General features: G+C 46.2%; 1 protein-coding gene across 1 annotated transcript in view; it reads right to left on the minus strand.

The window, feature by feature from the left end:
- Positions 1-228: 228 nt before the first annotated feature.
- The window catches only part of CASQ2 (calsequestrin 2), a 33,003-nt gene continuing 6,147 nt past the window's right edge, over positions 229-27,084 (minus strand). Inside the window, exons 2-11 of the mRNA XM_026050348.1 lie at positions 18,696-18,780; positions 17,110-17,210; positions 14,659-14,770; positions 13,172-13,245; positions 12,089-12,219; positions 8,343-8,388; positions 5,697-5,751; positions 4,362-4,462; positions 3,991-4,065; positions 229-604 (exon numbers count right to left, since the gene is read on the minus strand). Coding sequence (XP_025906133.1) covers positions 398-604; positions 3,991-4,065; positions 4,362-4,462; positions 5,697-5,751; positions 8,343-8,388; positions 12,089-12,219; positions 13,172-13,245; positions 14,659-14,770; positions 17,110-17,210; positions 18,696-18,780 — 987 coding nt within the window. The 3' untranslated portion in view covers positions 229-397. The remainder of the gene's footprint in view (positions 605-3,990; positions 4,066-4,361; positions 4,463-5,696; positions 5,752-8,342; positions 8,389-12,088; positions 12,220-13,171; positions 13,246-14,658; positions 14,771-17,109; positions 17,211-18,695; positions 18,781-27,084) is intronic.

Raw genomic sequence — 27,084 nt, forward strand, 5'->3', positions numbered from 1 at the left:
TGGATATAGGTGTTGAGCTGATGAGCATGGATAATACAAATTGGCTCAATATGATCTTCTGGCTGTGAGTGGGCAGGCACTTTTCCTCCCACCTTGGGGAGATTGGCGGCCGGGGGATGATATTCCCTGCAAATTCCTATTGTCTGCATTAAGGAAGCATGGTTTACAGTGGTGCTGGGTGCCTGCAGGCGCCACCCGCTACAGGGCAAGTCCTGGCCACTCGGCACCACTGAGAATCAGGCTGTGGGGACTCCGGCAAGGGCAGGGGGAGCGGGACAGAGCAGGAAGGAGGAGCAGGCAGGTGCTTGCTGACACTCAGGAACAGGTCTTTGGATGGAGCAACCTGCTGCAGCAGAAGCCTCTCGGCGCCCACGAGTCAAACTGTTCACAGTCAAAGCTAATCATCATCATCGTCATCGTCATCGTTGTCGTCATCATCATCATCGTTGTCATCATCATCATCATCGTCGTCGTTGTCGTCGTCATCGTCGTCGTCATCTTCGGTATTTATCTTCCCGGAAAGCACGTCCTCTATCCAGTCCTCCAGCTCCTCGGCTGTGGGCAGGTCATCGTCATCTCTGATCTCCATCCAGACACTGTCGGCCTGCAAGGATAGGTCACAGAGGGGATTAGCTACCCTAAGAGACATGAGCCAGAGACTGGGCTCACTATTACTAAAAATCTGTGTAAAGAAGCTCTCTCTACATTGTCCCAGTCCACAGCCTCTTCCTTGTTCACTCCATAGCCCTTCTGCAGTCTGTCCCTTTGGACCTGCTCGCTCTGCTCTCAGCATCTCTTTCCACCTGCCTCTTTGAGCCATCAGCTTTGCTTAAGGATGATGCTGTGGCCCCTCTATATTTAACAGTGGGTTCTTCACTTGAAAGAAGCTTTCCCCATGCAACCGATCCTGTGCTGATAGCAAACTCTTTGCGGCAAAAAAAAAAGACTATTTTGAATAAGGGGAATAAGACGGGGTGCATTGCACACAGGAAAGGTAGTATGTGAGTAAAGTGGCAATATTTGTAATGCATCATGACACTAGTCCTGAGCTACTACGATGTGATGGGCCCGTGGGAGGCCCCGGGAGCTCAGCAGTGTTTGCATTGGCAGGTTTTTAGAGAAGTGAAGGGGTCGCAGAGGTTATGTCCACTGAAGCCAACAGGGGTGTTATTTGTGCTCTGCTGTCTAAGTCCCACTTTGTAGCTGTCTGCCTCAGTCGAATTTAGTGATGTAACACTGAAATAATGAAATGAGCTCAATGTTTGTTCTAGATACCACCAGCCAACCTACAACTTGCCTAAATCTCTCTCTTGAGGAATAGAAAGTAGCCCAAGAGGGATGAAAGAAAAAGTGCAAATATTATAATGAGCAACCTGAAACATTTACTATATCAAATCTAGATAAACCACAAGTTTCTACAGATCTCTCACTGATTGTTGTATAGTACAGCATATGTTCCTTATTAGTATTTCTGTATATGATTTTCTTACTACTTCCTATTCGCCTTTCATGAATTTCCATTCATAAATACTTAACATAACTTTGTCATGAATTTAAGCATGGCCAATTACAGTAAATACAACAAAGAGAGATACCATGGACTAGTAACGAGAGCAACAAGTTGGAAGATTTGAGCCCTGTTTCTGGCTTGTCCATCCAACTCTAATGTTATTCTAAGTGGTGCATGTTAACTTGTCCTTCATTTTGCTCTCTTTTAACCCTTCTGTTGAGAGGACTAACCTGCTTCCTCCACAGTGCCTAGGTATCCATCCAGTGGTCTGATGGATGCAGGTCTATTGCATATAAAATACCAGCCAGCTCTGCACCTACTCTACAGCTCCTGAGCTGACCTTTGCACTTCCTTTTCTTTGCACTCAGGCGGGGTTGGCAGGAATTTCTCCCTTCCTGTGCATAGCAGTGAGGACATGGATTACTCCAAGTGATGGAGAAAGGTTGGTGGCAGGGCAAGGACCAGCACCCAGCTCCTGCCGGTTGCTCCAACTCTCCCAAGTCCCTTCCTGGTCATTTCTAATGCAATTATCTCTTGTAATGAATCAGCTGCCTCTGTATTGGTGACATTTCAAATGCGAAGAAGTCATTACCCCAAACTCCAAATTAAAAATACTTCTGTGGTGGAGACAGTTCTGGTTCCAGAGACACTCTTCCTATCCAGAAAGATTCATTTTCAGCCACAGTTTAAAGCATCCAGCATTTCATGATTAAAAATAAACTAAAGCAATAAACAAGCCAGGCTGGAGCATGTGTTAAGTGTGCTCTGATCAACTTGACAGTTATTGTCAGAGAAAGGAGAAATGCTTCTCTTTTTTTGGCCTCTCTGCTGCAAAGCATACAGAGTTTTGGGAGGATGAGCTGCATTTTCCAGAGTGTCACAGCAGCACGACTCAGAGCTGCCCTTTTGCCAGCCCAGAGGCTGGGGACGTGTTTGGGGCAGTGTTGGGGCAGGGTTGGGCTCTTGCCCATGTTTGCACAGGTTGGGAAGGGTGTGTGGGGACATCCTTCTCCCTTGTTCCCGCTTCTCCCTGCAGCCAGACATCATTTGTATGGGCATGGGAAGGTGGAACCCCGGTCAGTGCTGCTGAGGGGGTCAGAGTCCATGGCCATTCTCTTGATGGCCTGAGGGCCTGGCCACAGCCTGGATCATGTCTGTGAGCCTTCCCAACAGGAAAGGCTCCCTTGCGCTAATGAGCTTTGGGCCCTCTCACCATCCCTGCACAAGGTCTTCTAGGCCCTGGGCATATCCAACCAGGCTTTTACGTGGAGAGCAAACATCCTTAGTTCCAGGCTGAAGGAAGGTATGGCTTGTGCAAGGGAACTGGCAGCCGTAGTTCAATGGGATGAAAAGTTTAGAAGATCTCCTAATTGTCCTCTTTGCCTCAGAATAATCTCTCTGTTTTAAGTTTATGCTGACTTCCTATTATGTCTGTGTATTATTATTTTTTTTTTTTTAAATATGTGCAATTGTTCCCTGTCATCTGTTGGGGACCATCCTTCACTCCTACACTCAAGCTGTGCCACTCCGCTTCTGCTGCAAAACCATCCTCCTCCTTCTTGGCTTCTCCTTTGCTAAATGCAACCCCCCCTACTCACACACAAGCACTTTTCCCCCTGCAGCCCAGCCAGGCTGCAGGCAGAGCAGACCCTTCCTGCAGGGCTAAGTGAAGGTGGGGAAATGTGAGGCCTTGAAAAGGAAATCAGGCAAAATCTTGAAGTTCAGACCACAGGGCCCAATATTGTCCCAGGCAGAAGAGTTTTGCGTGCGGCTCAGCTGCACAAACATGCTCAGAAGCCCTGAAGCCTGCCTGAAGTTCGAGGTGTTAAGAGCCCATTTGCACAGGGGAATGGTGAGGTCTTAATACTTCCTCCTGGGGACAAAGCCTGGTGTACTTGAACTTAACAGTAAAAATCCTATTGACCTCAGTGGAAGGTCCAGCGGAGAGCAACAAAGATGATTAAGGGACTGGAACATCTCTCGTGTGAGGAGAGACTGAGTGAGTTGGGCCTTCAGCTTGGAGAAGAGAAGGCAGAGAGGGGATCTGATTAACGTGTATGGAGGATTAATATGTATGTTCATGAAGGGAGAATGTAGGAAGGAAGGGGCCAAGCTCTTCTCATTGGTGGCCAGTGACAGGACAAGGGGAAATGGGTGTAAATTGAAACACAGGCAGTTCTATCTGCATGTGAGGAAGAATTTCTTCACTGTGAGGGTGCCAGAGCCCTGGCACAGGCTGCCCAGGGAGGCTGTGGAGTCTCCTTCTCTGGAGGTCTTCAAAACCCGCCTGGATGCCGCCCCGTGCCACGTGCTCTGGGTGTGCCTGCTGGAGCAGGGGGGTTGGACTGGATAATCTCTACAGGTCCCTTCCAACCTTGAAGATTCTGTGATTCTGTGGCTTGCTTTCTATCTTTGATCCCATCCTTTCTAGCACCCTCATCTTGTGATCACTGTTTTTTTCCTGAGCTTGTGCTACTCACGTCTGTGACGTTCACCACACCAATCTGTGGTCTGAAAAGGTCGATCTTGAAAGTCTTCTCCCAGTAAGTGATCAGCTGCAACAATGAGAAATAAAGCTCAGGCACAGATGTCTGCAAACCCTCTTAATCTTAATATTGATTCAGCCAACTGGACTGTGGTGAAGGGACTGTGTATTGATTAACCCTGGAGACGAGAGTTAGACTTGAAACTTGGGCTGCATCACACATCAGAGGAAAATGCTGTACCCTTAGGATGTTCCCGAGGCAGATATGTAGGAGATCACCCTCTTTCTCCAGTGCTAGGGTGCAAAATTAACCAGCACATACATCACATATAAACCCAAGAAAGGAAAAGATCCTCTGCCACTCACCAAGGGGAAGTCATCGGGGTCAATCCACACAATGCTCAAGTCAGGATTATCCGTGTTATCCCTGGCAACCTGCTTCAGGATTTCCAGGAACTCAAAGCCATCTGAAATGATAAACGAACTGCTACTTCCCTCTGCTAAAAACACATTGGCATTTGCACTCCTGGGTTTTTCAACATCCCTCATCCCCTGTGAAAACAGGAATTGTTTACCGTTCTCTTTTCTACAAAAGAAAACACAGCCTCCCAGCTCCTTTTCTGCTGATCATGATGCCTTTAATTTCTAGCATCTTCCCAAGGCGCTGAAATTAGTTACACATGGATTAAGTCTCATAATCCTTCTATGGAGTGAAACAACGTCAGTATTTTCTTTCAGCGATACAAGAAAGGAGTCCCTGGGAGGCCGGAGCTTTTCCATGTGCTGGGCAGGATTTAGCAGCAGCGCTTCCATCACTTTTCAGCAACGGTTGCCCACAGCTTTTCCAAGTGAACTTGACAAATCCAGCCCCAGGCATACACTTCCCAAGCCACGCAGCAGGGTGGCCACAGAGCTGGGGCACCAATCCTGGCGCTCAGCTCCTGCTTCTTCCCTCTGTGCCATGGAAAGCATAAGCTGCCATGCTGAACAGACCCAAGGTGTGCACTGCAGCCAGGCACTCTCAGCAGCAGCTGGGGCTGGTGCACAAAGCTGTTAAGGAAATGCAAGCTGTTGATGAATTACTTCCTGGTGCCAGGCTGGGCTGGAAAAGGGGAAAAATTCTTTTTTTTTTTTTCTTTTTTGAATCCAATTTGCGATCAATTTGAATCCCAAGTCCATGCTAATGCCTAGGCAAATGCTCTTGAGCAGCCTCGCTCCTTGTCCTGGCAGGCGCCGGCTTCCCCTTCCCGGCCAGGGCGTGGGGTTCCTGGCAGGAGCCCGAGCGGCCTGGCTGGTCTGACAGGCTCCCAGCTGCCTGACTGGATTTGCTCGGGAAAAGGCTGAGCCCAAAGGCGGCAGGCACCTTTCCCTCTTAGGGAGGCTTCCCTGTGGCTGCCCTACCAGCTGGACGGCCTTCCCGTGGGAAAGGCAGGAACTCTGGCAGGAGGAGACAGGGCGGAAGCAGCAGCGGAGGCCGAGGTGACCGTGGGAGCACGAGGGACCCGCTCGTGAGGGAGGTCACTTGTCCGTGGGGGAGCAAAGCATGGAGAGCAGCTTGTGAGCGGAGGCAAGATGGGAAATCTAGGGGGGCTGCAAAGGGGACAAACATGCAATGATCCCACTGATGCAAAAAAAAAAAGCCTATCGGGTTGTGCTTCCCTTGAGTGGTAGGGTCATACCAGGAGGAAAATGGTCTCTTACCTGGGTCGTCTTCCTCAGCGAAGGCCACAATGTGGATTCCTTCCAAGTCGTCCTCCTGCAAGCAATAACACCATTACTGAGGGGCGAGGAGAGAGGATGGGGCCCAGCTGTTGCTGGAGACCCGCCGAACTGGGATACCTTTGGGAGAACTACGCAGTCTGGAGCCCCACTGAAACACTGAGAAAAAGCCAAGGTAGGACTGAGCTCTGGAGGTAGCAGGTGCTGAGTAGGGCAGGTTGGGGGGCCCTGTTGAAGTCCTACAGCTAAAACCAAGGTGGACACTGCAGCAGCGAGGGAGACAGAGCCTCTCACAGTGTGGCTGGGCAAAAGTTGGCTTCTCAAGGAGGCCACACTCACCATGGCTTGAGGCCACATATCCCCAGGCCATTTACAGATGCTAAGAGAGGGTTTTCATGGGAAGACAAATACCTCCTACTCCGTTCAGACCCCAAACACATCCTTTTAGGGTCAGGCAAGATGGTTTGCTCCTAACAGCAGAGGCAAGCTGGCTTGCTTGAGCATCTTTGGGAGGTGGAAGGTCTGGTCCGGGCTGGGGTCTCTGTGAGCCCTGAGGGGAATCAGCTGGGGGAGGATGCCTCTGTACAAATGCCATGGGGCTTGAATGAGCACAGGGAAGAAACGACAGCCTGGTTGCTCGAAGGAGGTGGACTGTTTCTCTCCACGAGACACGTGACAGGACGCTTGGGTAATGATACTGGCAAAGGCCAATGGATCTGCCAGACGGTTTATCATCTGCCTGCTACGAATGTCATCGCAGAATTACCCCACTGAACGGCCTCACGTTCCTCGTCTGCTGCTGCTGCCTCTTTCCATTTCAATTGGTTTTAATGCAGGAAAAAAATTCCCATCTAAATGCTAATTTCTTTTCCCTCCTGAGCCCAAAGGTAACAAAGCCACCATCAAAAGCTGAAAGGAGAAAAAAAGCTGAAAGATTAAGTGGAAAACATTATCTTTAGAAACAACAGTGGATGCTGGGCCTTTGCTGGTGTCTTTGGGAATATATTTTCACAGGGGTATTCTAGGCAAATTTACTCCAGGATTCAGACCACTTACAGATGGCAAAATCTATAGTTTCACTTTTCCTCCAAATTTGCTGGCAGCATTGTCAGGCAGGAAAGAGCAAAAGCTGGGCTAGATTCAGACCTCCAATGCAGTCCTTAAACTGGAGTAACTCCAGGGATGTCACTAGTGATAGTCTCAAATTGCGACGGGACCAGAATCAAACCTGCAGTCAGTTGTATGTAAGAATCTCCTGATCTCAATGGGACAATCACTGTATTCCCAAGGTGTTTGTTAAGCAAACACGCCATCCTTGATAATTCACACTTTTTCTGAGGTTATTTTAGAATATATTCAGTATGAAACCAAACGCGTTATGTGTGTGAAATTTGGGTCCCTCTGAAGCCCATGAAAAAAACTTCCAGGACTTCAACGGATTTTGGAAATCATCTACATCAAAATATATTTCAAAATAAAATTGAGAATGCTGTCATGCCTGGGAGACTCCTGATTCAGTTGTATTAAAGATTCCCAAGGTTTTTGGTGCCTCTGCATGCCACAGCATCTCATGTTATGCAAGGAGGCAACTAAATGCTATTAAAAATCTTGTACTGAGCTTTCCGGAGGAGGGACTGAATCATCTCTAACTTCCTTAAAGCACCTGTTCAGATTGTTTTTCAGCATTCTGCTGGCACTTGAATTTCCCTGACCTGCTGTTAACATCATGCTCATTTGCACTGAAGGAATAATTTGCAATACATGACTTTCCTTTAATTTTCACCTTTCCCCTCTTCCCCCACACTCGCAGACCAGGAGAGCCTGTGTGATATGTTCCAAATTGCCGGTTAATTCTGCAGAAGCTCCAACGTGTGCTTTGCTCACGCTGTGAGAAGTGCAATCAATGCACTATTTGCTCCGTAGTGTATATAATTAATGGAATTGCCTGCTCTTGTTTGGATTCTGAATTGTACAATTGCTCCTGCACAATTTCCATCAGTCATCTGTTCAGCGCAAGAGCCATTACTCACCCAGCAAACAGGCTGCTGAAGTCACCCTGCCACAAATCTGGATGTTGCTGAGAAAATCCTTCCCAAAAATGCATATGAACACAGTCATATCATAGTTGCTAAAGAGCAGATACCTTTAGATATCCTACCTAGGGCAGTTACATAATTGAGAATAGCTTCTGTTTGTCTATTCATTGGAAGAGCCAATCTTTGGGAATCAATGCTGTTTAGAGTGCTGAGAAATTGCTTTTCTATCCTACGTCTTCCCTCTCCATTCCTGCCCAGAATTGGAGGTGAGTTGTGACTGCAGGGTCTACCTTTTGCCAGCCTTTGGTTCTCTTTGAGAAGCAACTGGGCTCCCACTCAAATATCCATCCTTGCTCAGCAAAGCATTAAAGTATATAGTTTCAATTTGGATGATGGACATCATAACCAAGGCTTTCCCTTCTTCCCAAAGCAACCTGCATATTTGTAATGCTCCAGATGCTTTGCCAGGAAGGAAAGCTGGTGCTTTTTGGTGATTTTGAAGATTTCATGAGGAAGGTTGGTAGTCAAAAAGGATTTGTGTCTTGTTAGAAGGTCACAGAAGATGAAGGTGTTCCCACCCACATATGCTTACCCAGGTCTCAAACATGTCTTCTGGGCGCAGCTTCCTCAAGGTAGCCCTGGAAAGAGGAAAGGACTTGCTTTGAGGATGTGGACAGCAGCCCACTGACAGGAAAAGGTCTCCTTGGCACGTTTGGTTGGTGGCGTCAGCCTCATAAGTTAGCATATTATGAATGCAAGCTTAGGGGCACACGAGGTCAAATTAGCCTTTCATTCACAGCGATAAAACTCTGCCCTTGCCCCCACTACAGTCACAGCAGCTGTTAATTGTGGCTCTGGAGATGAGATGGCCCTCTGTGCTGGGATACTTTGGTGAATTACCCCCACACACTGCAGTTTGTTCCACCCTCTGGAACTGAGCGCATGAGATGGTCCATTCAGTTTTTGAGCAAATGGAGTTTTGGATTGCAGTCCCTGGGCTATTCATACCCCTGCTTGCCTACTGGGCTTTGTTCTCTTCTTCTCCTAATTTTACTCAAGCATAATTCCACCATAAAAATCTTTCAAAATTCTGCTCAAACAGAGAAGGCAGAATAACTCTGGAAGAAAATTTAAAACATAAGGTTAGTCAAAGCAAATTTTGGGGATAGTTCACAAAAGGCAAGAAAAACAGTAGCAAATGTTTTCAACCATATCAAGAACAGGAAGCCTGTCAAAGAGTTTCTCAGGCTGAGAGGTGTCTGAGGTGTTAAAGGAGCACCTAAGGAATATAAGGCCATAGGAGAAGAGTAAAAATAATTCTTTGCATCTCTGCTCACTGTAACACAGGATGGCTAGGTAGGTTCCGCCACTAGAGCAGGCCTTCATAACAGACAGGTCTAGGGAACTGTTGTAAGGACAAGTGTCAGTAGATGAGGTTTTAGAACAAATTGGTAAAATGAGGAGTAGTGAGCTGCCAAGACCAGATGGCAATTATCTATGAATTCCAACAGAAATCAAATATGTAACTGATGCTGTGCTATCAGAGGTGTGTAATCCGTTGGGTCAGTGTGCTTTACTGCCAGAAGCATGGACGCGAGGAATGACAAATCGCAGTTTTGAAGGTTCAAAAAGACCTGGAAGGTGACTTCTGTGTGGGCAAACTGGTAGAAACCATTAGCAAGAATAGAATTAATACGCATTTGAAGAAATATAAGAGGCTAAAAGACTATGTGACTTTTTAGAGGAATGTTGTTCTTCACTTATCCACTAGAGTTCTTGGAGCAGGTCAACCAGTAGGTAAAGGTATTCTGATCAACACAGTTTACTGCATTTAAAGAATGTTTTGACAAAGTCAATTACTAGGGATTATCAAAGAAATTAAGTCACAATGACACAAGAGGGGAGGCCTTCCAGTGCATTAATGTTATTAGAAGATAGTAGATGAAAGGTAGAAATGAAAGGTCAGTTTTCACTATGAAGGGTATTAACCAGTTAAAATTCACAGCATATGCTTTGGCATGATCATATGCATAACATATTCTTACTTAGTCTGAAAAAAGTTAATGAATAGTGAGATACAAAAATGCTTATTGTACACAATTGATCAGATGGTCAACACCATCTGAAGAGCTGCAGAAGGATCTCCTCTGATTGAGTAGCCGCATAGATAGACAAAGAGAGAGCAATGCACATGGGGAAAAAATCTGATTATACATGTGAAACAATGAGTTCTAAATTAGTTACAATTAGGTATTGCTTCTAAGCAAGAAGCCCCAGGTGTAACTGTGGATCCTTTTAGGAAAGCATCAGTTCTGAAGGCAAAAAGACAAAATGAATGCTAGAAATCTTGGGGAAATCACTAAAGATTAGCACAGAGCATATTCTTATGGCAATGAACAACTCTGCCTTGCACCCCATACTGCACACATGTGGGGTTCTGGTGATCCCACACCAGCACTGATATGGAGGCAGGATGGAGGGAGAGATGGTGGAGCCTCCCTGAGCAGCACAGCAGGGAGCCCTTTTGAAGGGGTTGCTTAAGGTGTGCAAAAGTGGTTGGGTACTTGTGACTACAGGGAGTTTCTGCTAGGGATGTAGGATTAGGTTCTCCTCCTTCTGAGGGATGGAGAGATGTCAGAGGCTTTTCTCACCTTAGAAGGAAGATACTCCATAGTTTCTACCTGGCATAAAGTGAAAAAGTCTGCTGTGTAAGGGAAGAATGAAAGCGTCTCTCATAGACCATCTTAGACCAATTTCTTCCAAGTAGTCTAAAAGGAACTAGCAGACAGTAGTAGCTGCTGAAGTTTTCTCTACAAGTCTGATCACCTCTGTTTCTGACTAATTTTATTTCCAGCCTTTGACTTAAGGTGCTTCACCAGCAGCAAGGTAAGAAGAAGCAGTATTAATTGCTGGGAATGTATCACTATGACCCAAAAGTTTTTTTCCCCTCTCATGACAGCACCTTGGGATTTCACACATCTGATTTCACAAGACTTCTTTTAATTCCGTTCTGAGCCTTGGCTCTTACAAAATAAAAGACACATTCCCCCACACCTATCAAGCTCAAGATAGCATCTTGAAATATGTAAGACACAGGGGGGTTCCACTGCAATTTTTTGCTGATGGAGAGCTTGCCTTATTAGGTTAGCATTTATCTGACTGTGTTTAATCAGCCTCCTGATGCTGCTGTTTGACAGAAAGAACTGGTAAAAAAAGATGGGAAAAGCTGTGGTCAGAAGTGTAGGAGGTCAGCAAAGTGACCTGAAAGAACGTGGGAGATAGAAGACCCCTTCATATTTCAGAAGAAGCAGCAGAGATCTGTTTCTGTCTTCTGAATTTGTATGAGACCAATCTCCTGTTTCTATACCCAGCAATATATTTAACCCTGTGTGTGTGAGCAGAAATGTCCAGCTCAATCCTATTTCTGATCCCCTAACCGTATCCATGGCCCTGTTTTTACTGAACTCTTTTCTTGTCTCTTAAATGCCTTCCAAGAGATGCAGGTGCAGGAGAAGCAGACACCTGATGTGACTATCCTGCACTGTATTTTTAAGGGTGTGAAAATACAGCACATCATAGGCATCTGTGTCTGTATATTTAAGTCTGTGCATTGACACAGGATCAAGCTTTCCAGTCACTTTCAGACTCCCGGGCTCCTCGGGTAGCCAAGTCCCTAAACAATTATGCCACACACCTGATTGCAAAAAGCATGGAGCATCCACAGTGCCCTTTGACTTGATCAAAAATGGTAGGTCCTCAGCAACTTTCCAGATGAGGCCAGCAGAGCTATACCTGAAAGGGCTTGCGTTGTGCAGCCACTTTTAGCAGAAGCCTGGTGCTATTCCTCTTAATCCATCGTGGTTCCTCTGCCTTTGGTCTGAGCTCAAAGTCTGTGTACTACCCTGATGTCTATCTGACATCAGGAGAAGATCATAGTCATTAGTGAAGCTATTTTGAGGAAGGAGAAGACTGGACAGAATTTGGTGTTCAACTGACAGTCCAGGAAAAAATAACTTCTCTACAAGCCAGAATAAAACGTATGAATAAGCAGAGCAAGCTTATCACTCTACTGCCTGAAAGCTTCTCTACTAGTTAAAAGAGGACTATCCCAGGAGAAGGAAGGAAGTTGGACTCCATGTGCTGATTGGCTGTAATCACAGTATAGCTGTTGGTATCTCAGGGATTAGGAGAAGATTCACCAAAATCTCAAACCTGGACCAGCAAACAGGCAAGAAGTGGTCCCTTTTGCTGAGATGGGCTGCTCGAGAGGGGTAAGCCTAGGATGGCAGACACCTTCACCCACTTCCCACGGCCAGGAACATCCTACACTCTACGTACCTTTTGTGCGCCTTCACAAATTCAACCAATTCCTCTTCTGTGTAAGGCTTATCCGGTATGTGAACAGGCTCATCCATAAATGGTTCATAGAAATCCACCTCGTTCATCTTTAGACCTAGTTTCTTGGCAACCTGTTGCAGCGGCAGAAGATCACACATGAGTGAGTCTGACATGCCTCTTTGCCTACCTAGGGTCTCCCCTGGTAGCAGAGCAGAGGTTGAGGCACTCTATCTCACAGATTATTATTACATTATTGGAGTTGGCTATGAATGAATGAATCTTTTCTTGGTAAAGAAACGCTGATGCTTTCTACACTACTTGTCCTAAACACTGGGTCAGACCAAGACTAGAGACATGCACTCATGACTCTGATGGGTCTGGCTTCCAAATCCAAACCAGAAATATGCCCCTAAGCTGCAGAAATGACATTTAATCTCGCAACAGGGCCAAACCCAAATGTGGGCACACACAGTACTAGTTACAAGAGTGCTCAAAATGAGAAACTGAAGACGGACATTAAATCCAAGACCATTCTGAGCTTCTTGGAAAACACCACGTAAATGGTAGAGTTGGAAGTTATGGATAGGGTAAGGCCATGTGATAAACCTGGTGTCCTTTTGCACTTTACAACTTTTGTGATCCATGAGTCTCTGTGACCCCTCGCCAAGCATCCCACATTTATTCCTCATGGACTATTTTGTTGCATGTCTTCATGTTGTACATGGGGAATCTAAGACAGGCCTGTCTCTTCCGTTTGAGATTTGAGGGTCTTCAACCACAAAGGAGATGAGACACAATGAGGCAAAAGGAACCTTATTCACATTTCTATATGCTAGCCTTGCTGAGTCTTCATTATGACATGCCCGCTAGGACAGTCCAAGTGATGCAGAAAGTCAAGGCCTAGGAGGGCTGAGTACCATTTACACAGACACAGGAAAGCACTGATGGTTGGCTGGATCCCCACATCCACATCCAGTGTTTTAGGGAAGGTTGTTCTTAACTTCTTACTTACTTAACTGGAAGCTGCTAAGTTGTGTGGAAAGGAGGCTGTGAGCTCTTACAAGGGAGTCCTTGCACACTTACCCCTTTGTCAAAGGTGGCAAAGAATTTGATGTATGGTTGAAAGTGTTCAGCTGCCTCTTCAAATGCTTTGTAATCTGGAAGGAGAGAAGGGGAATGAAGAGAAGATTTCATGTACAGCTGGCTAGGCCTCGATTAGCACTAGGGAAGAACAAATATATTTGTTATCACAGAATATGACGATGATAGTATTATGTTTCTTTCACCCTTCCAGGCTTTACAAAGATGAACTGTTTCATACGGAGCAAATAGGACAGACTTGGTGCTGCCACACAGGGCTCAGGAAAACTATAGATCCCAGAACTGGGGTCTCATATCTGTAGCCCTGAGGAGCAGGCCAAGCCTGCAGGTGAGGATTCTTGCAGCTACCTCTAGCACAAAATAGTACTCGGGCTCAGACTGAGTGACATTAGTATTAATGATTGCTGGGCTTCCCTAAACATTCACCAAGCACAAAGCAATGTACTCCTCTAGCTGATAGGGAGAAAGGAAGGACATACATTTTTGCTGTTAATTGACATGAGGCCTTCAGCTGGGAAGGATACATTCCACCTGGCAGGAGCTCTTTATAAGGGGTCATTCTCTACCATTCTGGTTTAGAGCCAGCAGGGAAGTTGAGGAGATTGCTGCAGTGCTGAAGGCTCTTTGATACCCTCCTTGAACAGGTAGAAATGCTTTTCTTTTTGCTAAAGGAAGCTGTCTTTACGTAGGTGTTAAGCCCTGTGGTACGTATGGTGCCAGGACCTCTTGGTAAGCAGGTAGTGTGTGGGACTGGATGAGGAGCCTGCTGGGCCTTACTAGGAAAGGACTTTGGGGAAGGTTTCTCTAGACTGGTGAGAGCTAAGGGCATTTCTCCTGGGATGCCAGTGAGAGTCCCTGAGCTACATGTCCCTTGGAGTATGGGAGCAGTGCCTCTCCATGGGGTGCTGGCTCCTTGCCTCAGTTGCCCCTGGGCTCAGCAGGGGCAAACAGTTCAGAGTCTCTGCCATGCTGCCCTGAAGTGTCTTGCTTACTGCTGGTTTCTTTCTGTTGTTGTTTGCTTCCCAAGATGGTGTTGAATGTATGGCCCCCTCTCCCCTCCAACCCCCCCTCTTTTTTTTTAAACACCTCCTGGGCTCACTGTGAGAGGAGGAGTGTGGCTCCCTTTAGGTGCTCTCTCAGCATTACTGTGGTCTCATGTGGTTTGGGGTGAGGTAGAGTTACTTCTCTTAGTAGAAGAGCCTGGATTATCACCCCCGTCTCTTGCCAGCAGACACTTTGCAGAAGGAATACTGCTGTCAGCAGATGAATGAGTTCATGCTTAGCAGCAGCAGAAACTTCTCTGCAGACACCCCCCCCTCGTTTTCCATCTCCTGAAAGTGACTTTGACATGGCCATGACCCACTATTTAGTGCTGCTCTGTTAATATTGATGACCAAGAATCTCAATCCCTTGCACCCCCCGGTTCCCCTTCAAGACTTCAGCCCCTATGAGAAAAACATTCATCTCACGTTCAGAGTCTTCCCCTTTGAAGTAGCCAATGAGTTTGATCTCTTCGTCAATTTGATCAAAGGCCTGGAGTTCCAGCTTGTTGTTTATGATTTCCACAGGGTCTTCCAGCAGCTGCCATGGGAAAAAATGTATTTGATAGTGTTGTAATTTGCAGTCCCAGTCTGACTGGCAGGCATGTTAGTAGTGATCTAAGTGCAGAGAAGGAGGTCATCCTGTTTCTCTGCTGCTAGCAACCCTACTTAATGCTCCCTGCCTTAAGACAAGAGTCACCTAAAGAAATGAGTTGCCTTCAGAAGGAGCTGTTAGGAGGCACACTGCACAGGCTGAAGTGTAAAGAGGGGAGTAGAGAGAGGCCTGGGTAGTCAAAAGGGGTGATGAATGACCTGCTGTGGTGAGAGATGAGGAGCAATAGAAGATAGCTTTTGGAGAGGAAAAGGCGAGAAGAGTTGAAGGGGGTTAGCACTAGGATTGTGGGTGATGGATATGTTTTTGAGTGTAATTTGCTGGAATAGGAAATTAAAGAGGTATCTTCTGGAAAAGTGTGGCAAATGACATGCTAGAGGGTGGGCAAGTGATGTTGTAGAGCAGTGGAAAGTGTAGATAGGTGATTTCCTGGTTGATTGTCCTACATAACATGGGTTAAACCCATACTGTTGACTGAGTTGCCTATTGATATTGATGAGGTATTTGGTTCAAATCAGTTATCTGCAGCTACAGCTTGTCTTGAGCACAAACTTCTCTTTTCCTTAGCTAGCTGAAGAGTAGGGGAATTAGTTTGGCTTTGCCCAGCAGTACTGGTGTAAATCAGATGTGATTTTACTAGGAAAGAAAATGCAAGCAGCCCCCTGTAAAACTTGCAGAGGACGACTGGGTTTGTTTTTCTGAGATCAGGCACCACAGGTGTTTGGTTTTTTATTTATTTTTATTTCCTTGCTTTGCTGGGTATTTTCCCCTTGTGAATGGAAAACATGCAAACAGAAATTCTCACTTTCTTCCCTTGATTGCTTAACACAATTTATATGTGGCACACTGCGAAGTGCAGCAAACCAAGCATCACAAAAGGAGTTTGCAAGTGATGCTCAGGTGTTTGGCTGTGCCTCTGCTGCTTTCTGCTGGATTGGGCATGGGAAACACCAAATCCGTGTATGCTCGTTCCAGCAGTGCCCTCTGGTGCCTGAGTCCTGGGAATTGGGGAATCTAAGCCCTGTAACTGCCCTGGATTGTGGAAATGTCTATGGACAACAGTCCCTCCAAGGGCACTGGTAGGATTGGTGTGAGGCTGAGATGCATGCATGCTCTCTGCACCTTCTTTAAAAGCATGGTATGAAATCACAGCCCAAATCATGGCCCTTGCAACAGGCACTTAACTTTCACTAATGCAGGTGACTATCTAGGCTGAGGTCCTGTCAAACTGGGAAGCTAAGTCTGTCTCTCTGCTGCTTCCTATCCTAAAGAGAGACCCCCCTTAACTGTGTTAGGGTAATCAGTGCTCATAGAGAGACTCATTTCAAAGTAAAGTCAAACTCACAGGCCATGAAATTCCCTTGGCAGAAAATGTGCCTGAGACCACAGCAAACTCCCTTTTTCTGTATTTTGCTGTTTCCGATGGAGAGTTAAGCTGTAGAATTCCTATTTCTCTCAGTTCATCTGCAGAGCACAGATGATAAAAGGGCTCATTTTGAGCGCTTCAGGCTAACAAACCTCATATAGAAGTGGTCAAGATTTCCATCACAAAATGTAGGCCTCTTATCTTTCCTAGGACTAGGATACAAAGGGAGAGAAGTGTAAAGAGTTGATGAGGGAAGCAATGTTCTTTTTTCCAGTTAGACATAGGGAGGAATATGTAGTTGTGTCCATGCACAAAATGACTTGAGAGGGACAAGTCTAGAGCCATGCTCCCTTCAAAGTTAGGGTGCTGCAGTTCCCTAAATTCACAGAGATGGCAGCAGTACACTGTCTTGTTTGTCTAGAAATGGGCAAATAAAACACAGAGCATAGGTCCCCTTCCTTTAATGAATCAGGCTCTTATTAGATGAATTTGGTGGTGGGGGTATACTATTTCTTGAATGTTTTGGGGAAAATTACATATGTCAAAATCGGATGAATGATTTTGCAAATTGCAGTGTGTTTGTATATCTGCTTGCTAACTGAGGTGGGTGATTAGTCACTAATTACATGGGAATATTGTTTGTTCCCTGATGAAGCAACTGGGCACCTGGTAGATGTGGAAATGCATAATATCAATAAGATAATAGCAGTTGGTGGCTTATAAAGGTGTTAGCATTCCTGAGAACTCTTACTCAGATAAGTTGGCAAAGTCATTTGTATGATCATGTGCTACAAACAGATATGGAGTTGTAAATAAAGATAAGCTCTGTTTTCTAGTAAGGTGAGTATTTACAAGGGCTCTTCTGGGAGTTTTTTCTAGCTCTGGACTTATTAGTGCTTACATCCAAGAGGAATTCCACTAAGACATCTGCGGACAGTTCCCCATCAAATTCAATCAATCGCTCCTCTTTAAAGACATAGAGACTTCCTTCTTCAACCAAGCCTGAAAGAGGGAGACAGGAAACATAATGTGGTCAACACATCACTAAAATCATTGCCATTTTTATAATGGAGCATCTTGCTTGTTGTTTTAGGAATGTGTCCTTGGAAAATGTCATTGCCAGGTCACTGAGTCTGTTTGGTTAGGAACAACCTGAGCAACCTCCTGACTAATATTTCAGGGCTTGATGGGCAGACCTCAACCAGAACTTGTGTTAATTTCTTCCCAAATGTTCAGAACTTCTCCTTTGGACCACATTTAGGTTTCAGTTGGAAGAATGCTGTTCTAGGGACATTTTTAGTTTGGCTATCCAGATTGCAATAAATAATGGATTCTAACTGACATCCCAAATTTGCACAGGCTTTCATTTTAGGGAAAACAGAATCTGATGTAGGTCTGGATTTCAGGGTTGCACTCTCTGCCTAGAGAAGACTGAACTAGGTGGGTATAGAAAGGGCTGGAAAACTGAAGTGAGCTTTAAACTCTCTATGTCTTAACTAGACTTAGAAAAAGGATTAGAAATCAGTGGTTGAGATGCCGAAGACATGGTCTAGAAAATCCGAATGACACTTCACTCGTCTGAGGACTGAATACCACAACATCTTGGCAGAGGATCTAGTATCAGCAGTATCAAGCTCCTGCAGTGTGTAATAGCAGGACCATTGTCCCTTGTCAATATGAGTGTGAGTTTGTTGCCTCTTGGAGAGGCAGAAAATCTTGGTTCTGGTTAAGTGTCCACCACCATGCTTGTAGTATTTGTTGTGGTATTTTTATGATCTTTGCATTCAGTTATGCAAAAAGTGCCAGCCACTAGAATACAATTATGTTTGGAGGCATCATCAACCTTTCACCTTTATAGGAAACTGCCTCTCTATTTTGGGGAGAAAACCACAAAACTGCCCTTCTCTCTCCTGTCTCCAGCTGAGCTGTGGGCAAAGGGCAGGGACTCCTGCTCCTCCCTGGGTAGGTGTCCCTGCACAAATGGCCTTGAGAGGGAGAGTCAAGGAGGATAGGAGTGGGAAGAAGGATTAATTGGAAAGGTTTGGTAGCCAAGGCGGTGGCTTGAACAACTGGTTGTAGGCAAAGGGACATTTAGAGGGCTTATAGGATGTTTCTGTAGGCTTCAGTTCTGCATCACTGTCAGACCTATTTCTATGCATAAAGAGTGCATTTACTCCAAGACATTTCAGTCTGTGCTTAGCAAGCTGTGAGCCTGTCATCTCTACAGAATGAATTGCCTTTTTTTAAAATAAGGTATTCTTAACACTCTCAACCAGGATGCCTTTTGCTGGAAGGGTCCCAGCTCACTCCTGCCTCCCACTTGATTGCCCACAGGTTAGGGTGAGGAAATTGTCAGTGTGTGATTGCTGTCACCACCCTCTGCCCTTGGGACAGGTTTTTGACTGTCCTCTCTGGGGATGGCTGTTTGGTGTCATTCCAGTATTCTTTTCATGCTTAAATGTGAGAGAGTTTAAATGTGGCACTCACCTAACTTCTTGGCAAGCTTGGCATCCTTCTTGGAGTCCACCATCCCAAAGCCGATGCTCCGAGGTTCCAGGACCTGAGCTGCCAGCTGTGGAGGAACCCAGAGAACTGAGAGTTAGTGGTACAGACACTACAAGTGTTTTTAAAAGACATCCAGCCCTGCTAGGCTGGCATGGCAAAAACAAGTGACCCATATTCTGCTTATAGGTAGCACTGATGGATGGACCATATCACATGCTGCCTCCTTAGAGGTATGCTGCCTCCAGGTCGGAAGGGCTGGATCTTTGCCCACTGTTGCACCACAGGGTTGCCTTGGTTATGCCTTGGTTATACCTTGGTTATACCAAGGAATGGGCATGGCTGACAGAAAGCTCTGTGTCCATTGGCATAAAACCAAGAGCTCTCTGATGCCTCTAGCTCCACTTGGGCATTGTGAATGTTTTAGCTCAGCAGTTGTTCAGACAGCAGTTGTTGGAAAGTGGAGGTGATGGTTCTGCAGCTTCAGTTGCAAACCATGAGCCGATGTTTTTTATGAAAAACATCAAAAAAAGGCAAAAAAAAAAAAAAAAGCACACCCTGAACAAAGCTAAAAGGATGGTTGCAGAGGTGCTTCTGGCCTTGCAAAAGTACCTGTGTTGCCAGACACCCTTCTCCATACCCATGCCTCTTTTTGGACTTAGATTTTTTCTGTCCTTTCTTTAATGCTTTTCTTTTTGTCTCAGAAAGGAAACCCAGACCCAGTAGTGTATAAATGCTCTGATTTGTGTTGACTTGAGATGTTGGGGGAGGAGGGGTAATGGCAGATGCTGTCTCCAGAACCGGCCAGAGAATCGTGTCATTTCAGGGAGTGGTGGAGATGAGTTGGAGAGTAATAACACAGCAGTGTGTTCCCACCTGGATGTGACCCTGTGCCTCTGGATGTCCCTGCTGGAGCAGGGGGTTTGGACTAGATGATCTCCCTTCCAACCTCAGCCATTCCGGGATTCTGAGAATAACATAATTTAACACACCTGAAACAGTCCCTTTTCTAATGAAATTGTTTTAAAAAAAAAAAAAATCCTGCCCAGGCTTCAGTCACCTGCCAGTTCCTGGTCTTCTATTTTGCCAGATAGCTAAAGGAAATAATGCTGATCCAGTCACACTCCTGGCTATCTCCTTGTAACTTCTGAAACTTCTGTCCAATTTCCACCCTTTTTGACAAATGGGCCTCTTGAAGCTATCACGTTCCTGCTTGTTTTGTGAAAATAGATATCTGAGGAAAGGAGAGACGCACTGTAAGTGCCCTGCTGTGGGAATGACACCTTCTCAGACCCTCGAAATTCCACACAGACCCCTCAGAAATGCTGCGGCCCCAGGAAACAGGCACCAAATGATTCCTCCTTGTGCCCTCCCACAAGACTGCCTGAGGCCCCCAAAGGTCACAGTGTTGTATGGAGGGCACAGAGCAGCTGTGATTCCCCTGTCTCCTCTTGTCTCCCTCTCCAGCCAGCAATGCCTCTGGTGCTGAAGCCCTACTCGCTGTCCTCCTTGGAGCCCCTGCTGCGGGTATGCCTGTGGGAGTCCCATGGGGGATGGAAAGCAGGGTGCTGGGGATGGCAGAGGGATGCTGTAAGACTGGGAAGATGGGATGCAGGCTGCCAGGGCAGCAGTGTCTCCATTAGGATGTAGCTGTTGTCTCATGCCCTCGCTGGCTCAGGGTGGCTTGAGGGAGGCAGAAGAAAGGCTGCAGCCAGTTTGTAGCAGGATTTATGAAGAATGCCTTCCTCCAGGCCCATCTCTGCGCTGCTTTCTTTCCCTACCTCTCCCACCCCAAGAAGCTGATTGAATGTCACCCAAGAGCTTGGTGCTGCTGCATCTGAGGATGGACAGAGCCTTCTCCTCTATTACAAGCAGTCTTTGCCTACACTGACTGCTTGCAAGAGTGAGGGCAGACTGAAGGCACAGCCCCCTGCTACAAGGAACCTGTTTTGAAAACAGGTCCACCAAATACACATCCCAGGCCTGTACCTAAGCCCTCCTGAAGGATCTGTTCTCACCAACTGTCACGCTGTTACAGCTCTCTTGTGGAGGACATCCCCTACAGTAATGTGTACCTAGACCTGCTCCAGTTTCCTTCACACCTTCATCATGGAATAGCAAAACACAGAACTACTGTAATCTTAACTTCCCTGCAGCTGGTGGGCCTGTTGCACTTAAGGGAAATTGCTTTTGTATGAGGAAAAGGGGTAGGATGTTTTATAAAGAATACAACACTATGTTGGTTTTGTGGTTTTGTTTCCCCTCTCCCCGCTTCTTTGGAGAAGTGAGGTTCAATACTTAGGGTGCTTACTGGTTTACAGTGGATAGGATCAGAATGAAATATCAGTCTTTAGTTCCTCATCTTGCTACATCACAGCACTGATCTGTTTAATCTGGTTCCCATCTTCTGGTTCAGGCCCTCATGATCCATGTTGGGGCATCTAAGAGCAGGTGATATCTGATATTGCAGTGAAAAATGCAGACCTCCTATGAACTTTCTAGACATATGCAAAGCAGGTGGTAGGTTGTTTCCTGTTCCACATTATGGGGATCTGTCTCTGCCTTTGTTGGGCCTGTGGGATTATCAGCTCTAGGGGACATTAACAGAATATCCCTGCACCAAGGCAATTGTGTGGACCAGCAGCAGATGCCTTAGAGTCAATGCTTCAGTCTCTATGCTCTGTTATTAAAAGTTAAATATTGCAAGAAGGAGTTCAGCCTGTCTGTCATGTAAATATTCTTGGTCTACCTACAAACTTTCCAGTTACTTAATTGCAGCTATGCAGCCATGTGCCACACGAAACCAAGGCAGTATAAGCCCAATCTATCTTGATTCCTGCAAACAGGAGAAGGGCTAGGGTTTTCTGAGGAGGTTTCAAGGGTGTCAGAAATGTGCCTTCATCATCTGAGGCTGCAGCACCTGCTACAGACACATGGTTACGTGTGAGGTGGGGGCAAGGGATGTTTTCAGGACAGGAGGCTTTGACCAGGAGTTGATGCCATGAATACAAGATAGCTCTTCAGCTGGGTATGCACTCAAATGTGTGCAGCTGCAGTTTTACAGGGGGATAGGATGAAAGCCTCATTGGGTGCACAGAGTGTGAGACACTTCACTAGGGCTTGTGAGGTGAAAATGTGACATTAAGTCTTTTCTGTGTGCTGAGGTTTGTACGACTATATCTGGAGAGCCTTGTGGAGTGGCAGCTGGATCTGGTAATACTTCAGTGTGTGGATGAATTCTGGACAAACTTTAGAGGAGATGCATGTGTCTGTGAGCAGGAGTGTTTGGAGTTCTTCCTTGTGAACAGGCTTATCCTAAGAAGAGAGATGACAGAGTTCTGCACCTATGAGAGCGTGTGTGTCCGTGTGTACATCTGAGCTGTGGGCTGTGGAGGCAGTCTACCTTCTTTGGATGTTTCATGCTAATAACATAATGCAAGGCATGCAGGACAGCGTGTGCTCATCTGCAGTGCCCTGAGGGGAAATGTTTCTGCAACATAATACTCTGGGGAGCAACTTCTACTGTGGCAATGCCTGAGCTGGGAGCCTTGCAGGGCTTTGGTATTTACGGTGGTTTATTAAGTGCCGGCCAGCCAGAGACTGCCCCTCACCATTGCCCTTGTTTTCCAGTTGGTCAGGGGAATCTGACCAGTGCCTAGGTATGAAGCTGTTCCCATGAGCACATTTGAACCTCAAAAAGCAGCAAAGTTTAGAGCATGCCAAAGGAACAGCAGCTTGGCTGGTTGCCTCCTGTTCATTACAGTATCAAGGATTTATATATCCCCTTACAGTATTTTCTGATTCCATAATGCCAGTGGGATTTGAATGTAGATAATGTTTCTAATCTTGACAATCCTTTTGGCTTAGGCCCTGAGCTTGGTCCTGACAGAGGAGGCTGTAATATAAGAACACAACCCCTCCTCCTACCTTTAAATTCACATGCTTGAAGTCTTGGTCAGCCAGAGCCCTTGTCATTGTGATAGCCTCAACAAAAAGTAATTTAGTCTCAACAGCTGCCTAGGGAGACAGAGGAGAGAAACTGCCTTGTGGAAGAACTGGACCTAACTAGTGGTGCTGTGCGGCCCATGAGCTACAGAAGGGGTTCTAGGCAGGCAGAGCTGGCTGGGAGCATAAGCAAAATGAACAGCCCCCCGTGAGCTCGCATCCCATGTGCACATTGTGGCTTTCCTCATGTGTTTGAAGTCTTTGTAATGCACCTTTTTAGCCTGATCACAATCTGTCCTAAGCAGGCTTGAGAATAGGAAACCTGTGTTTGCGCTCTTGCCTTCTCCCCCTTCCATTAGTTAATAACCCTACTTCAATTTGGGCCAGCAGGAGGGAGCGCCTGGTCCTCTGGGAGCTGAGAGGTGCCAGCTGAAACTGAAGCTTCAGAGCCACCAAGTGCATGAGCACCACCTCATCTCAGATGGTGCCAACAGTTACTGGAAATCTGAATAAGGAGAAAGGAAAGAAAACAACTCCCTGCCAAAACATCTCAGCTTCATAGCTGCTATAGCTATCTGAAATTAGGTTGGTGTCGGGGAGCATTGAGATGATTTGGTAAGGGTTGTTCTGAACTCTTAGGTTATATAGCAGATAAAGTTTCACCCAGTTAAAGGAAAATAAGGGTATTGTTCTGCCTATTTAAAAAATAAATGTAAAAAACAATGTGATGGACCACCTGACTATGATTGTGTTTGAGCTTCAGGGAGCAGTGATTGTGTAAAATGTAGTATTTTATGCCCTTTGCCATCAAAAGGCAGAAAAAAAAATTGTGGAGAGGGCTACAGCTCTGTATGAAAGAACAAAATTCTAGCAATGCAAAGAAGAGCAGTGGGAATTGATATGGGAATGGCTGTCAAGTGATGCCTTGTTCTTTCTGCTGCTCATCTGTTCCTGCCCCACTGTCTTTTCTTCAAAGCTGCAGTCTGTGCTGTTGGTCAGAATCTGACTGATATGGTGATGATTGCACATTATATACCAAAGCACTAGAGATTTTTTTTATTATTTTCAGAAACAGCAGGAAGAGATGACAAGCTACAACATTTCAGCACAGGCTTTGAATCCTTATTCTATGGTTGGCCACCCTGTTGCTTGACATGTGGGCAGTTTTTTGGAGTGCGGAGGGGGATGTCTCTTTCCCAATGCCATATTGTCTGTTGTAGCATGCCTACATACTTCCCACCAGCAAAATTTCAGGTTCTTGTGGGATTTAGGCTTCTGAATTATTGGTCTTGAAGGGTTATGATAGTGAAAGAAGTGGCACAAGCCTACTGAGCAGCTGACATTGGAGAAACCACACTGTTGGCAGTACAACCTGCAGAGAGCTAGTTCCTCTCACCTTCCTGCCCTTTTCCACCACCTAAGCTCACCAAGAGAGGCTGTTTATTGCTGAACCTGCCCTCCGAGGGGGTTGCTGCTCCTCAAACTCAAAGGCAAGTCTCCAAATATGGAACACCCAAAGGTCACTTGCGCAGAGGCCCTGCAAAGGAGGTGCCTTTTGCAGGTAACGCTCCAAGAACGCTGCCGGAGGGCATTTACTGCCGTGCGGTGGCTGAGCCCCATAAGCCATCTGATGTGCTCTTTGGCTGCCTCCCCAAAGGTTTCGCATAGCCAAGGCTGTATTTTTATCTGCAGCAGCATCCCTAATTTTAGTGAACTGTGAGCCTGGGAGCAGGCAGCCTGGCTGTGAGATAACGGGGGCCAATCCCTGCACTACAAGGAGCTTGCGGGGCCCGGGCCACCTGCTGCTGCTCCCTGCCAGGGCTTGCTGGCCTCGCTTCACAGCTCTGCTGCCGACTCAGCTGGGCGGCTTGGGCGCACGGGACCTCTTGGTGTGTGTGTGTGTGGGGCTGAGCACATCCCTCCCCTTGTTAGATCTTCTTTTTACTGGAGTGCTCTACTCTGAGAGTAGCAAAAGAGATTTCTCCAGCCCTTGCAGGTCCTGCTGAATGCCCAGGGCAGTTCTGTCCTTACGGCCAGGCTAGGAGATTTCTTAAATTCTCTTCTGAGTGAGTATTTCTAAGCCAGTGCATCTGAAACCCCAGAGAATCTAGGACACTGTGGGTGGGAGCTGGGGCCAGGTACTCTGAATGAGTTCTGTCCTAGTTTTGCAGGAAGAATTAATATGGGGAATCCTCTTGGGAACAGACCAGGTCCTTGAGACGAGAAAGACCTTTTAACATAAGACTGAATAGTAGTAAGGAACTGAGGCAAGAATTGAAGAGAACTTTAAAAACAAGTGAGCTCCTTAAGTAGAATTCGAGATGTCAGGGATCTGTTAGCGGATTGAAGACCATCTCCTGCCAGGGCAGAGTAGAGTTCCCAGAAAGAGGACGTATCATGTATTACAGCTGATCTTAGCCAAAGCTGTGCCAAGCAGCACACAGGAATGAGCACATTCAGCATGGCTGGCCCAGGGTGTCAAGGGAGGGAAGGAGCGTGCAGCTATTTTGCGGTCACCTGCAGGGAACTGAGTTCAGTGATGCTGCTTGTTCTATTTCTTCAGGCAGTTCTCTCATTTATGTAGGTAAATCCCAAAGTGTAAAGCTGGGGGGAAGGGAGGAAAGGAGAGCTTGGACTTTAAGTGACTACTTGCTCAGGCCATGGATTTCTTGTCTGGGTCCCTATTATTTGGGGATAGAGGCATATAAAGACAGCTTTAGCCATCAAACATGGGACTGTCACCTAATGTCTTCATAATCTGATCAAGGTCCACTTAAAACTCACTGGGGTTATTTTCTCCTTGACTTCTTTTTCTGCCAATGCTTACAAAGTTCCTAGTTACTAGCTTTGGTTTATTCCTAGCCCATTTGTCCTTAGGTTTTGTGCTTAAATAGCTCTTTTCTCTCTCGAGTGTTTGAAGAGAATTATAGCATCCCCTTTTCACGCTCCCCACAGACAAAGCTTAGGCATGGATGAAGGGCAGCTACAGGCTTTGATTTAGTTTGCTTTTACATGAAGGGAACTGGCAGACTAAGCTGTGGAGTAAGGCCAAGTGAGCAAGTGCAGGGCAGCCTGCTGTATGCAATCTGCTTCACTGAACCACAGCTGCCCCAGCCTGTGGGCAGATGCCTCAGAAATGTCAAGGTCCAGGCAGAGAACATGAAGTGATAACTATAAAAACTATGTGCGTCCGCTGTGTAGGTGAGTTGTCCCTGCTTGCGATGCCTAGGACAGGGGCAAAGGCATGTCATTATAAAAGAATGAGATCTTGTTTCATGGGAATTAGCCAAGCAGGAACCCAGTGGAAATATTCATTAGTGCTTTTGCTGGGTGATTGTTATGGCAGAGGGCTGTGATGGAAGAGGAGGGAGTTCTAAAAGCTCTTCATTTCTTGGGCACTTACAATGGCAAAGCAACACAGAGGTGTGTTTATATGATCTGAGGTCTTGCATGGTGCCTACAGGAGTTGTCTGCTCTCCAACTGGATGGTGAGAACAGCTCCTCGCTCCAGAGCTGAGGAAGCCTGCTGAGCCCAAGCAGACTTTGTTTTGCATTGTGTCAGCTTTGGGCTGTCGTGTCTCTAGGTGACACGAAAAGACAAACACTTCATCTTTTTAAAGGAGATTAAACCAGCTTAGTTTTCTTTGGGGCTTGGGGTTACTGCTGCTTTCTGCCCACAAAGCTGCTGTCAGCACATTCCACTCCAGCATTCTTCAGCAGACGCGAATGGTGTCTGTCAAAGAGGTGCTGCAGCAAAACTGGAGTCTCATATAAAAAGTAGTTTGTACAGCCAGTCCATGGTGGGGGACCAAGAGAGGCACTTTAAAGAAAGATAGTAGGTGATAACAGGCAGGGCAGTCCTAGAAACTATTTCTACTGCTATACAGTATGGCAAAATTGCATACTTATTGTTGGATCTCAATGTCCCTAGCCACAAAATGGGGGCTTTCTGTAACTTGAGTTTGGTGGTTGAAATTCTGCTAGGGCTACTGCAAAAAATCCATATTCTTTCTTTGGCTATTGATGAACTGAGACCTGCTCACATTGTCTTGAAGGACAAGTAGTCAGTACACACTTTCTCCTCCTTTTCTCTCCTCTCCCCCCTTAGTTGTGCATTAACTCAACTGTGGTGGCAAATACTGCTTTAGTAGTCAGGGAAACGCAGACCTCTCTCATTACCAGTGTGTACAAGGCAGTTTCATGGTAGGCTTTTGGACACACCTTCCTTTCCAGGTGTGCCTCATCTCAGGGTAGGAACCCTGAGGGCTTACTCTGTAGGGACCAACAGTTTCCATGGCATGTTTCATCTCTGGCAGCCCTTGCTCATGATGTGAATAGAGTCATCTAGTCCATGTTGATTAATGTGGTTTGTGCTTATGATTACTCATCCCAGGAAATTTTGAGGCACTTTCATTTGAACACTATCAAA

This window comes from Nothoprocta perdicaria, unplaced genomic scaffold (assembly GCF_003342845.1).
Source record: "Nothoprocta perdicaria isolate Ctin4 unplaced genomic scaffold, notPer1 scaffold_68, whole genome shotgun sequence".
NCBI classification, from domain to species: Eukaryota; Metazoa; Chordata; class Aves; order Tinamiformes; family Tinamidae; genus Nothoprocta; species Nothoprocta perdicaria.